Source organism: Monodon monoceros, unplaced genomic scaffold (genome assembly GCF_005190385.1).
Source record: "Monodon monoceros isolate NGI ecotype Baffin Bay Population unplaced genomic scaffold, NGI_Narwhal_1 Super_Scaffold_3, whole genome shotgun sequence".
In the NCBI taxonomy this organism is placed as follows: Eukaryota; Metazoa; Chordata; class Mammalia; order Artiodactyla; family Monodontidae; genus Monodon; species Monodon monoceros.
In genome coordinates, this window is record NW_021703780.1 from 72,273,049 (window position 1) to 72,287,464 (window position 14,416).

The 14,416-nt window shown below is 38.8% G+C and overlaps 1 protein-coding gene across 4 annotated transcripts in view; it reads right to left on the reverse strand.

Annotated features, from left to right (window-relative positions):
* Positions 1–14,416, reverse strand: part of CUNH3orf67 (chromosome unknown C3orf67 homolog) — a 260,137-nt gene that overhangs the window by 122,755 nt on the left and 122,966 nt on the right. For all 4 annotated transcript variants that reach the window (XM_029244383.1, XM_029244384.1, XM_029244382.1 and 1 more), the window contains one exon: positions 3,309–3,446. In XM_029244383.1, coding sequence (XP_029100216.1) covers positions 3,309–3,446 — 138 coding nt within the window. The remainder of the gene's footprint in view (positions 1–3,308; positions 3,447–14,416) is intronic.

Consider the following 14,416-nt stretch of genomic DNA (forward strand, 5'->3'; position numbering starts at 1 on the left):
GTAGCTTGCTGGTCGTTGAGTGGAGCTGGGTCTTGGCGTTGAGATGGAGATCTCTGGGAGATTTTTGCTGTTTGATATTACGTGGAGCTGGGATATCTCTTGTGGACCAGTGCCCTGAACTTGGGTCTCCCACCTCAGAGGCACAGCCCTGACACCTGGCTGGAAAACCAAGAGCCTGTCATCCACACGTCTTAGAATAAAAGGGAGAAAAAAAGGAAAGAAAGAAAGAAGAAGATAAAATAAAATAAAATAACATTAAATTTAAAAATTATTATAAAAATTTCTAAAAAGTAATAAAAGAAAAAAGGAAAGAAGAGAGCAACCAAACCAAAAACAAATCTACCAATGATAATAAGCGCTAAAAACTATAGTAAAAAAAAAAAAAAAAATCCAGACAGACAGAACCCTAGGACAACTGGTAAAAGCAAAGCTATAGAGACAAAATCACACACAGAAGCATACACATACACACTCACAAAAAGAGAAGAAGGGAAAAAATATATATATATCGTTGCTCCCAAAGTCCACCTCCTCAATTTGGGAAGATTCGTTGTGCATTCAGGTATTCCACAGATGCAGGGTACATCAAGTTGATTATGGAGATTTAATCCGCTGCTCCTGAGGTTGCTGGGAGGGACTTCCCTTTCTCTTCTTTATTCGCACAGCTCCCGGGGTTCTGCTTTGGATTTGGCCCTGCCTCTGCGTGTAGGTCGCCTGAGGGCGTCTGTTCTTCGCCCAGACAGGATGGGGTTAAAGGAGCAGCTGCTTCGGGGGCTCTGGATCACCCAGACCAGGGAGGGAGGGGTATGGAGTTCGTGGCAAGCCTGCTGCGGCAGAGGCCAGCGTCACGTTGCACCAGTCTGATGCATGCCGTGCGTTCTCGCGGGGAAGTTGTCCCTGGATCCCGGGACCCTGGCGGTGGCGGGCTGCACAGGCTCCCCGGAAGGGGGTTGTGGATAGCGAGCTGTGCTCGCACACAGGATTCTTGGTGGCAGCGGCAGCAGCCTTAGCGTCTCCTGCCCGTCTCTGGGGTCCGTGCTGTGAGCCGCGGCTCGTGCCCATCTCTGGAGCTCCTTTAAGCAGTGCTCTTAATCCCCTCTCCTCGCGCACCAGGAAACAAAGAGGGAAGAAAATGTCTCTTGCCTCTTCGTCAGGTCCAGACTCTTCCCCGGACTCCCTCCCGGCTAGCCGTGGTGCACTAACCCCCTGCAGGCTGTGTTCACGCAGCCAACCCCAGTCCTCTCCCTGTGCTCTGACCGCTCTGACCGCAGTCCGAGCCTCAGCTCCCAGCCCCACCCACCCTGTTGGGTGAGCAGACAAGCCTCTCGGGCTGGTGAGTGCCGGTCGGCCCTGATCCTCTGTGCGGGAATCTCTCCGCTTTGCCCTCCGCTTTGCCCTCCGCACCCCTGTTGCTGTGCTCTCGTCCGCGGCTCCGAAGCTTTCCCCCTCCGCCACCCACAGTCTCCGCCCACGAAGGGGCTCCTAGTGTGTGGAAACCTTTCCTCCTTCATGGCTCCCTCCCACTGGTGCAGGTCCCGTCCCTATTCTTTTGTCTCTGTTTTTTTCTGTTTTCTTTTGCCCTACCCAGGTACGTGGGGAGTTTCTTTCCTTTTGGGAGGTCTGAGGTCTTCTGCCAGCGTTCAGTAGGTGTTCTGTAGAAGTTGTTCCACATGTAGATGTATTTCTGATGTATTTGTGGGGAGGAAGGTGATCTCCACGTCTTACTCTTCTGCCATCTTCTCTCCTTCTTTTCTATATCAGTGATTTTCTAAATGTCCCAAGTGATTCTAACATACAGGAAGTTGAGAACCACTCACCTGAATAACAGGTTTCTTGATTTGTAAGTACTATTCATTCATTTGGTCAATAGCTATGGGTGTCTATTATAAAGGTAGACAACTGGCAGCCCTGGCATATTTTGTCTTTGGCCCACAGAGTGTTTTCAAAAAATTTTAGAGTTTAGACAATACTTTTAAAATTGGGAGAGTTATTGTAAACATTGGGATACTGAGGTCCTCTTGAAAAGAATGAAAGATCTGGCAAGCCTGGGCCTATGTTCTTGCAAGACAAAACTTGGCTAGAACTGAACTGCAGGTGCCCCTTCTAGACGGAAAAGGAGAATCCACTTTGCTGTAGTTCTCACCACTCCCTACAGCTCTCTCACAGAGGCTGAGCGTCAACTGTCATGTATTGTATCATTTGCATAGCTGTTAATATTACTGTTTTAATACTAGAAAACAACTTCTTTGAAGCACTATCTCATGCCTCTCCCCTAACCGCCCCCCTCCACTCCCAATAGGGCTCACTGTTGAATTAGAAAATGTTTCTCTGGGTCAAAGATCCAGGCATCCAGCCCACTCTACTCATTTATGTTTTCTGACTGGCTTCTGTGGTAATATGAGTTTGCAGCCCCTTGCCTAATATATGGCAAGCACTGTGTTAGATGCTAGGGATATAGAAGAATGAGGTTCAGTGCCATTTTGGAGGAAGTCACGCTTAATTGGGGAATGCAGACAAATTAATTAAAAAGTACTGCAAAAAAAAAAAAAAGAAAGAAAAAACAAAAAAAAGCCATCAAAAGAGGAGAACAATGCTTGTTAGAATAGAAGACATAGCATTTGAGTTGGATCTAGAAAGATGAATTGGAGTTTTTTCCAGGCAGAAAGGCAAAGAAGCCATTTTAGGCCAACGAAACAGCAATCCCAAAATACAAACATATGAAAGCCCAGAGTGGTCAGAAATTAACACATGGGAAATGAGAGAAAGGGTCTGGAGATGAAACTGTGGAGTAAGTTTGGAACAGAGGAGGTTGGCTTTGTGTAAGTTCCCAAGGGTTTTTTCATTCTGTCTTTAAGATAGTGGGAAAGGTATTAAAAGTCTTTAATCAAAGAGTGACACGATCACATTTCTATTTCTATTATCAGAAAGAGAAATCTGAGAGCAATGTGAAGATTAACTGGGAGGGTGAGGTGAGTGACAGTGGGGAAACTGAACAATGAAAGTAGCAATAGGATCAGATTTGAGAGACGTTTGGGAGGTATAACTGGCAGGGCGTGGAAGCATACAGGAAATAGAGAGGACAACCCAGGATGTTTGACTTATCGTGTAAAAATCGAGAAGATATTTTAGTTGCTATAAGAGAAATTTAAAATAATGACTCATCACTGACTTGAGTTGATGTTAAAGTGACTTAATATTTAACCTCAAGCTATAAAGCATCGTCACAAGGCTGTTCCACGCCCCACCCCCCAACCCCTTTTTGGTCTTACAAATAAACATGCTTATAATTTAGATACTTGAGTACATACCTGATTCTGCTGAACTTAGAGGATGACCTCCAAATTTTATTTCAGTCTGGCGGAGTTTAGTCATGTTTAGCAGCTGTGTGACTTGTGGAACATCTGTCGTTAGTTGGCAGCTTCGTGGAATGATGTCTGTAGGTTCATCTGTTGGAAAGGGAACACCATATCCAGTTGAAAATAAAGACTACCATTCATTCCCCAAATGTAAGCCATTTCTGTGAAATGGACATATCTCATAAATGAAATCAATTAAATTTAAACATTTTAGAGTATAACTTCAGATGAGTTACTCAACCTTACAGGCTTAGTTTTCTCATCTGTAAAATGAGCATGATAATTTTAATGTTCACTTTCTAGGACTGTAGAAAGGATTAAATGAGATAGAGTACTTAACATATGGAACAGGTTCAGAGACTTCTGCAATAAATGAGAGCACTGACTGGAAAATTTTATAGTTGTTTTTTAATATTAGAGTGGTACTTGAACGAAGAACTAGCTAGATATGCTCCAAGAAAGGTTTCTGGGAGTACACTGGCTCATTTATACAAGGTCGATAAGTACAATGACATTACTGAATAAGCACCTAGAGCCATTATATGAGTCAATTTTTCAACTTTTTATTTTGAAATAATTTTAGACTTACAGAAAAGTTACAAAAGTAGTACATAGTTCCAATATACCCTTTACCCAGCTTCCCCTAATGTTAACATCCTACCTTCAAATATTTTCAAAGCAAAAAATAGTTTAATTAAAATAGTATTTTCATTATTGTAGTTTGTATTTCCAATGAGATTTAATATTGTTCATATATGTTTATATGGATATTTAAGTTTTCATTATAGTAAATTTTCTGTTCATGTACTTAACCTATTTTACTTTTATAGCATTTTAAAAAGTTATTTATATGATCTACTTTGTGGCAAAGATATTAAGCTTTGCCATATGTAGCAAGTAGGAATTAAGTTGCTATTAGCATTCCAAAAAGCAATTTTACTGTGTACATCAAAAGCCTTAAAAATGTCCAAGGCATTTTACTCAGTAATTTCACTTTATGAATCTATTCTAAAGTAAACAAATCAGAAACTCAGATGAAGATCTATGTAAATAAGAGTTTATAATTTCTGAAAAATGAAGCAACTGGAATTTTCAGTAAAGAGTCACAGAAAATTGTATTTATGAAGATAGCTTGATGATATGGGACAGGCTCAAGACAGGAAGTTAAATGAAAGTAACGTATCCAAAACTCTATCTCAACTTAACGATTTTAGAAAATCGTTAAATAAAATGTATGAATGGCAAAAGGACTAGAAGGAAATATACCAAAATGTAAAATAACTTTTCATGATTAGCTTAAGCATAGTTTTTATTTTCTTCTTCAGAATAATTTGTGTTTAATTTTTATTAGGAAAGAGTTTCTATTTTTAGAATCTAGTGGAAAAATCTGGTGTGTGTATATGTGAATGTGAGTAGTAAGAAAAATTCAACCAAATTCATCCCTCAAAAACATCCTTAGGTATGTATAAACTCTAACCATGTATATAAAGGCAAATGATGTTAGGGATTTGTACATCCAAGCCATGGCAATTCCCTAATTAGATCTTAATGTCCTAATCTTGAAAAGGAAAATGAATCATTTAGCTAAAAACTTAAATGCTCATCAGCAGTGTCATGGTTTCTAAATATCCTAATGCTCCAGTAACTACAAATGCCACTGGGTTTACAAATCTTAGTTTTCAGGTATTCTTTGTCCATTCATTTCTTATTTGTCATCGACATTTAGTAATTGAGTAAATGAATTCTCAAAATAGAAAACTTTTGGAAGATAAGTAGACTAACTCCAGATGTATATCTGACATGTCATTTCAGACTTCTCTGAGGTAGAAAAAGATAATTTCCACATCAATGCCAATATTGATAAACTAAGATTTTATATTAATAGAGGAGAGAATTCTGTAGGCTAATAAGATTCTGAATCCTATGAAGAGAAAACATGGAAACTTTAGCTCATAGGGCTTGTGTGGATGTATAATGCCATACAAAGTTTGAACCGTATCCAAAAGAAAAGCTGAGTTTCCAACTAACAAGGGACAGACAGCAAATTCTGGTAACCAAAACTCCATAAGCTTTTATGAAAGATAGAACAAGGCAGAGACTATTACAAAACTCTAATCTGAATCCTACAGGAATGTGGTTGACACGCAAATCAGATTTCACATTAAAAGGCTCAAATCCCCTCTGCATCATTTTTCCTTTCTCTGTATCTACTCTCTTTGCTCTCAGAACGTCTCACTATTTATTGGATTATTCATTGAGGGAAACTGTGGGCAGTATAAAACCTTCAATAAAAGAAGAAATCCAAGAAAAAAAAGTACTGATTTATTATTTTAAAATAGAGCCTAATCATTCAGCAACTACTGTCAAACTTTGAGACTTTGTAGAGAAAGTCTCATTTGTGAGAAAGAGGAAAGGGGCCTTAGTTTCATTTTTGCGACGCCAAACTATGAAGGAGCTTTAAACCTGGTAGTTGGATGTTCTGATAGACCTAAATAGAACTTAACTCATCACCCCACTAAACAACCCCTTTCTCCAGGCCCAATTACTAGGTTATGTTATTTTATTTTTTAAGCATTTACAACTTAATTTAAAAATAAGGATTAATTCTGAAAACAGCATAGATCCTACATAAAAATTAAATCGTGCTGAACTGTGAGTATTAGAGGGCATGGTCTGCCTGTATAATTCATTTACTCATTTTATCATTCAGTAAATACTTATTGAGCCTCTACTATGTGCCAGGCCCTCATCTTCATCTAGTGGCTGGGAATGCAGTGGTGAGCCAGAGTGACTCTGTGCCGGCCTTACTGAAGCTTATACCTAGCAGAGAATATGAAACAAGTTATACCACAAATATTTAAATTATAATTGTGTTAAGTGCTCTGAAAGAAAAGTTCAAGACGTTATAAAAGAAGCAATGGGGGAATTCAACATCACAGGGTGTTAGGGAAAGAGACATTTAAGCCAAGTCATAAAGGATAAGTAGTTATTCAGGTAGAGGAAACAGCTTTTGAAGACTCTGAAGGCAGAAAGACTTTAGAGCATTCTAGGAAGTGGAAGAAAGATAGTTCTGCCAAACAGAATAGTGAGAGAATCCCAATGATATCTTTACTACAACACCTGGCTCAAAGGGGTTGCTTAATAAATGGTCATGAACAAAAGCCCCTTTTAAACAGCCAACCTAGACTAAATGCAGTTGTCCAGTCTTCCATTTTTCTTCTCTGGTTGTTCTTTGTTCAGCTATATCCTGAAAAGTACTGCATGCACATTTTATTTGGATAGCACATCTTTCTCCCCAGAGGGCAAATAACAAATCAAGCTGGGAATCAGATATTAAGGGACCAAGGCTTGTCTGCCTTGTTCTTTCAGACAAGTTCTATCTTCTGGAAGGAACTGTGTATGGAAAGGTGCAGACTGCTTGATTAACATCTGAAAAATGATACAATCGAATTTAAACTGCTTTTGCTAACACATCTGAAAGAACATAATGTTGGCTGGAATGGTTAGTTCAGAATGGCAATGGTATATGAAGGAGAAAGCTATGAGAAAGCTGACAGATTTGCTCATGTAGCATCCAAACACAACCAGATGGTAGTTTCTGTTGATGTCTTTGCTCCCAGTATGAGATAGTGCATTATTGCAATGTTTGAGTAACTTTTTAACCCTGTTCTCCTTTCTTTAGCCATAAAGTCATAATAAAATGAACCATTCTATAGGTGTTTAATACCCCTGATGAAGATCTTAACTAGCTTTAAAAATTAAGTCATCAATTTAAATACATATATACAGCACTTTATGCATTAAAAACCATCATCCCGGTCTTCCCTGGTGGCACAGTGGTTGAGAGTCCGCCTGCCGATGCAGGGGACATGGGTTCGTGCCCCGGTCCGGGAAGATCCCACATGCCGCGGAGCGGCTAGGCCCCTGAGCCATGGCCGCTGAGCCTGCATGTCTGGAGCCTGTGCTCTGCAACGGGAGAGGCCACAACAGCGAGAGGCCCGCATACCAGAAAAAACAAAAACAAAAAACAACCCACCATCCCCATTTTACTGGGGGGAAATGCCTTATAAAATAGTGAGATTTATAGACCTATTTCCACTTAAGGCTACTCATAATTCATTGCAGTTTAAGTAAGTACCAATTTTGTAATAGTTCACTGATTCTGGACTCAACTATATTCATCTTACCTATCTGCAGTGCCTAGCACAGTGCCTTACTTATATCAAATCTCCCCTCTCTGAAACACCAGTGAGAGCCAAGCAGAAAACATAAAAGTTTTTAACTGCCAGGATATTTGTTTTTGTTTGGGCTGCTATAACAGAATACTGCACACTGAGTGGCTTATAAATAATAAATTTATTTCTTATAGTTCTAGGGGCTGAGAAGCCTAAGATCAAGGCACCAGCAGATCTGATGTCTGATGAGGGCCCTATTCCTGGTTCCTAGATGGCTACCTGCTAAAACCTCACATGGTGGAAAGGGAGAGGGAGCTTTCTGGGATCTCTTTTATTAGGGCACATATAAATTCTAGGGGGACACATTTAATCTATAACAATTTTGGTACAAAGTTGGTTCATTTTTTGCTTGTTCATTCATTCACTTACCATACAACTATCAGATTTTCTCTGGGCCTGACATGGATTTAAATCCCTGCTTTATGGAGTTTACTGTATAAATGTGGAAAGATTTTTAAGAAGCAGTATATGATTGTGGTTAAAAGCACAGATTCTGGAGCAAGGCATCCTGGGTTCACATTCTGGCTCTATCAAGTGGTTGTGTGATCCTAGCATTGTAATTTACCTTGCTGTGCCCTGCTCTCCTTATCTGTGAAACATGGATATAAAAATAACACTTTCCTCATATGGTTACTGTGACGATTAAATGAGCTTAATGTATACAAGAGGATAAGAATAGTGCCTGGTACACAGCAAGTGCTATATAAATGTTTACTATTAATAATAGACAAATACTTATGTAAATTATTTCATTACAATGGTGACAAAACCACATCTTAGTATGTGTGTTTTTGTTTTGTTTTCAATAATAAAAGGTTTTGATGTTTAAAGGAACTACACAAAAACTTGGCTATCTTGAATGAATCGTTCCATTGAAGCTTTTTTAAAAGAAATGAGGAGAAATTCATTTTAACCTAAAATTAAGCATTTTAAGATAAAAGACTCAGTGGCATATAGTATACTCACAATGTACTTACCCATTAACGCGTATCTCCCCATTCTCTCTGGCCCCCAGTCCATGGCAGCCACAAATCTACAATCTTGTCTCTATGGATTTATCTGTTCTGGATATTTCATATAAATGGAATCAAACAATATGTGTCCTTTTGTGTCTGTGTGAATAGAACTTACCAAATTTTGTTAAACCATTCATCCACTGATGGACATGTGGTCTGTTTCCACATTTTGGCTATCACAGATAATGCTGTTATAAACATGCATGTACATGTATCTGCTTTCCATTTTGTGGGGGTATATACTTAAGAGTGGAATTGCAGGGTTATATGGCAATTCTGTGTTTAACTTTTTAAGGAACTGCCAAAATGTTTTCCACACTGGGACAACAATTCTGCATTCCCATCAGCAATGTATGAAGGTTCCAATTTCTCTCCACACTTGCTACCACTTACTTTCCATTAAAAAAATTATAGCCGTCTTAGTGGGTGTAAAGTGGTAACTCACTGTGGTTTTAATTTGTATTTCCCTAATGACCAATGATGTTTAGCATTTATGTTTGTTGCCTGACATTTGTATTATCTTCTTCTGTATATCTCTTTTGGATATATATATTTAAGTCTTTTGACCATGTTAAAAAATTGGGTTGTCATTTTGTTGTTGTGTTATATATTCCAGATACTAGAATACATCAGAATATATATGTACACTCTATTTAAGAACCAGAATATATATTCTGTCAGATATATGATTTACAAATATTTTCTCCCATTCTGTAGGCTGTCTTTTCACTTTCTTGATAATGTCATTTGATATACAAAGTTTTTAATTTTGATAAAGTATAAGTTATCTATTTTGAAATTTTTGTTGGTATGCTTTTTTTTTTTTTTCTGCGTTACGCGGGCCTCTCACTGTTGTGGCCTCTCCCGTTGCGGAGCACAGGCTCCGGACGCGCAGGCTCAGCGGCCACGGCTCACGGGCCCAGCCGCTCCGCGGCATGTGGGATCCTCCCGGACCGGGGCACGAACCCGTGTCCCCTGCATCGGCAGGCGAACTCTCAACCACTGTGCCACCAGGGAAGCCCTGTTGCTATGCTTTTGGTATCATATCTAAGAATCTATTGCCAAAACCAAGGTCATGAAGATTTATCTCTATTTTTTCCCAAGACTTTAATGGTTTAACCTCTTACATTTAGGTCACTGATCCATTTTGAGTCAATTTTTATATATTGTATGAAGTAGGGTTCCAACTTCATTCTTTTGGACGTGGATATGTAACTGTCCCTGAACCGTTTGTTGAAGAGACTATTCTCTCCCCATTGAACGCTCTTGGCATCCTTGTCAAAATCAGATGTATAAATTTATTTCCGGACTTAACTCTGCTCCATTGGTCTATATGTCAGTCCTAACAGCAAACTCCTTTGATTTCTGTAACACTGAGGTAAGTTTTGAAATTGAGAAGTATGACTCCTCCAACTTTGTTCTTCTTTTTCAAGAATTTTTGGGTATTCAGGTCCTCTTGCAATGCCATATGAATTTGAGGATTAGTTTTTCCATTTCTGCAAAAAAGGCCATTGAAATGTTGACAGAGATTGAATTTAACCTCTAGATCTTTTTAGGTAATACTGAAAATCTTAACAATATCATGTCTTCCAATGCATGAATGTGTGATGTCTTTCCATTTATGTAGGTCTTCTTTAATTTCTTTTAGCAATGTTTCATAGTTTTCAGTGTACAAGTCCTTATGTCCTTGATTAAATTTATTCCTAGGTATTTAATTATTTGGATGGTACTGTAAATGAAATTGTTGTCCTTAGAAGTTTTGAGAAATAATATTTTATTATAAATAATATTTATAATACTTAATTATAAAATATGTATTTTAATCAGAATAATTGAGTCTTGATATACAGATATTCATGACCCATTTCTGTGGGATCTACTGTTGGCTGCTGGGCACCTCTGCTATGCTGAGATCTTATCCCCTTTACTCCCCCTGGAGTGGCTTGCTAGGCAAGGGTATTTTGAGCTCAGCTCCTCTTTGGGAAGGAGTGGGAATGTAGCCTTAAACTGACAAGATTCGGATACGATGAGCACTAACCTGACCTGGAGGTGAGGAAAAGAGGTGGGAAAAAAACTCAAGAATGTTAATTATTAAAAACACTAAATCATTGCACTTATTGTGGAAGGTAAACTTGTGTAGCACTGAGAAAAGGACAGTCAGAGGCTTGGCGTCGAGTTCCGCCTTCTGTACCCTTGGCACAAGATGCCTCATTTCCATGGGCCTTGTTTTCCTTATCTGTATAATTAAGACATTGGATTAGATATCTCTAGGGCCCTTTCCTGATCAATGAGTCTATCAAGGCAAGGCATCAGTATTTCTAATTTTTTCTGTGGCCTCTGAACAGATGGTTTTCTTCACATTGCTAGACACCCAATAAAGGTTTACTGTATAGAGACAGTAAATGAATAGATAATTGAACAAACAATTAGCTAGCCCTTACTTCATTAATTCATCAAACATTTATGACAGGTTACTGGTGCCAGCTCATGTGCTAGAGATAAAAATGTGGAGATTCCCCTCCCCAAAAAAACCAGTGGAGATCTAGTCTATGCCCTCAAAGTACTCTCAGTCTTAAATCATAGTTTTAATTCTTCTCTTCTTGCATTTCTAAACACAGAACACATACTCCCCAGTCCTGATCTTTTAGAGAGAACAATGAACTGGGGAGACTGGGGAGTCAGGAGATGTGTAACACTGTCATTGGCATAGCATAAGTTCATGCTTAATGGATCATTACTTGTTCTTTTCTCTCATCTGTTCTCTTTTCTCTCCTTTGTCTTTCTCTTATCTATCTACACATATATTGTGTTTTTTAAAAAATGCAGAATGATACAAGTTAATCAATAATTCAGTCGTGCAAATGCCAGTCTATGTCCCCTTGGGAACCATAAAAGTAATAAACTAAATTGAATCAGAATGCTTTACTACTTGTCCAACGTAAGTCATTCCTCTGGGCAACTAAAAAACTGGTTAATTGCCATTTTAGGTTCCAATAACTCACTTTCTATTATATCCCACTGTGTAACAGAGAACAGCAAGGGAATTAGGCAACATTTCCTAGCTTAGGTGAGTTTGAGAGGTCCTAGAGTGAAATGGTAGCAGTTTAAAAAGCCAAGGACCACACAGTACTGAGCTTAAGTACACATTTAATATAATATTTTAAAGCTGAACCTGAGAATGGAATGTAAGTAACACGTAAAAAAAGTTTCCTTGGATAAAAGTCTCAACACTATGACTGAGTAATCTGTTTCTGCAGAATAGAATGACCCCTCTCTTTCAGTAAGAAAGACAAAGGGACATTCATCACTTATTGTAATACAGATACCCTCAACACAGCCACTTACCAAATCCTCGAATTCTTATTACATGACACCTCTTGTATATTTCCTTTAAAAAATGTCCCTCTTTTCTATCCTTCCATGAGAGGCAGTGTGCTGTAGTAATTAGGAGTGTAAATTCTAGAGTCCGACTGCCAGGGTTTAAATCCTGCCTCTACTACTTAGCAGTTATGTGACACTGGGCACATATCCTGACTTCTCTGTGCCTCAGTTTCCCTATCTATAAAATGGGGATAGTAATACTATCCGTCTTGTAGAGTTGTTATAAATATTAACCTAATCTAACTTCATATATGTAAAGTGCTCATAACAGCCACTGCTTCTATCATCATCATCATCACGATTATTACTTCTGCTGCCAACCTCCTTGACCACGGACACTCAGTCTGCCCCATACTGTGTAATCCTTTGTCCTTTTTTATCTGTCTTCAGAATGAACTCTTATATTGTTAACTTTTCTATTGTCTATAATTATACAGTGAACTCTGAGGACAGGAGCCTGTTCTACATTTTTATGTCACCCAAAGTATGAAGCCTAATAATGCAATATTATATTACACCATACCCCCCACCTCTGCCATGTACCATACTGAACTCCCCGTTCCTTGAACACATTGGAACCTTTCATAATGCCAGGCCTTTATATATATATATATGCTCTTTCTTCTGCCTGAAATGCTTTATCTTCTCATCGTCCACTTTCATAACTTGGAAAATTTTGGTTTTTATTTTAGCAGGCAGCTTGGAAAGTTTATTTCTCTAGGTAACTATAGACCAGACACTGGTATATAGATAGATACTGATCCACGAAGTCATATTCACTGGTCTGTGGTGAAAATGTGAGACTTTGTTCTGAAATTTAGAACTTCTCACGTGTGTATGTGTAAATGTCCTTGCATTTAGTGAAACAATCAGAATAACTGTAGCTTTTCTTATTTGTTTGCTTGTTTTAACGCACTGATTTGGCAAATTCAAAAGGTGTCATCACTATGCTAGTCTTCAAGTTTTTCTTAACCTGACAGATCTGTGAAATCCAAGCGCCCCACCAAGTGGCTCTCTCCAGTAAATGGTCAGTGCTCCAGCCTCTTCCCTCACTGTCTGTCAAGCCCATTAGACAAACTTCCACCAGGTACTATAAATTACACATACATGTAAGTTTCCCTGTGAGACCCTGAGCTCCTTGAAGCAGGGGCTGTGCTCATCCCAGTGCCTGATGTGTACAAGGCAAACAAATGTTTAGCATCTACACACTATATTATAGTTTATGTCTTTTCATATATATTTTGTATTTGATTGTATCTTTACCACAACCTTACAGTAATTATTGAGCAAACAAAGCACAGAGGTATTCAAAACTCAAACAAAACCACAAACTTAGTACATGATCAAAGCAATAGACTGTGGAAATACTAATCGAAATCTTTAGGCTCTACAATATCAATTTAAGTTCTCCAAGATGTACTTGATTTACATACATTATACTTTCACTGAGACTATAATAATAGTAGTTATCTAACAAGGGAACAATTATTATCCTCATGTTACTAATGAGGAAACTGAAGCACAGAGATAGGGTCAGTATTTGTACAAGGTTAAATACTGGCAGCTAAATGGGGTTATACTCCACAGTACCCTGAAGCACAGCATACTTCCCCAAGTCTGTTCAGAGCCTTTCAGGTGATCTGAGATGCCACATTCATAAGGCTTCTTTTCAGGCCTTCTGAAAACATGAAAGAAATTACGCCAATTCTTGTTCTTTGGAAATATTTATAGATTATCCATTCACTTAAAATCTACTTATCAAACAAAATACACATATATTGTTCAAAAATTCAGGTAGTACGGGACTTCCCTGGTGGTGCAGTGGTTAAGAATCTGCCTGTCTATGCTGGGGACATGGGTCCGAGCCCTGGTCCGGGAAGATTCCACATGCCGTGAAGCAACTAAGCCCGTGCGCCACAACTACTGAGCCTGTGCTCTAGAGCCCGCGAGCCACAACTACTGAGCCCGTGTGCCACAACTACTGAAGCCGGCGCGCCTAGAGCCCGTGCTCCGCAACAAGAGAAGCCACTGCAATGAGAAGCCCACGCACCGCAACGAAGAGTAGCCCCCACTCTCCACAACTAGAGAAAAGCCCGTGCGCAGCAACGAAGACCCAATGCAGCCAAAAATAAATAAATAAATTTATTAAAAATTCAAGTAGTACTATAAAATTATGAGAAAAAAAACATCATACCATTATGCCCTAATTGCTGCCCTCCCACCTCACACATCCACCAGTCCTGCAATGCAGAGGCAACTATTTCCAAGCCTTTCATTTATATGTGCTAAATCTTCTGGTATTTACTTCCGTATTTATAAATGGTAGCTTTATATTGCCATTTCTGCACTTAATAGTTTTAGATGATATCTCTGATTTCCTATTTTGGAAAAAGAAAATTCAGCATTATTAAACCACTATAATACCTCC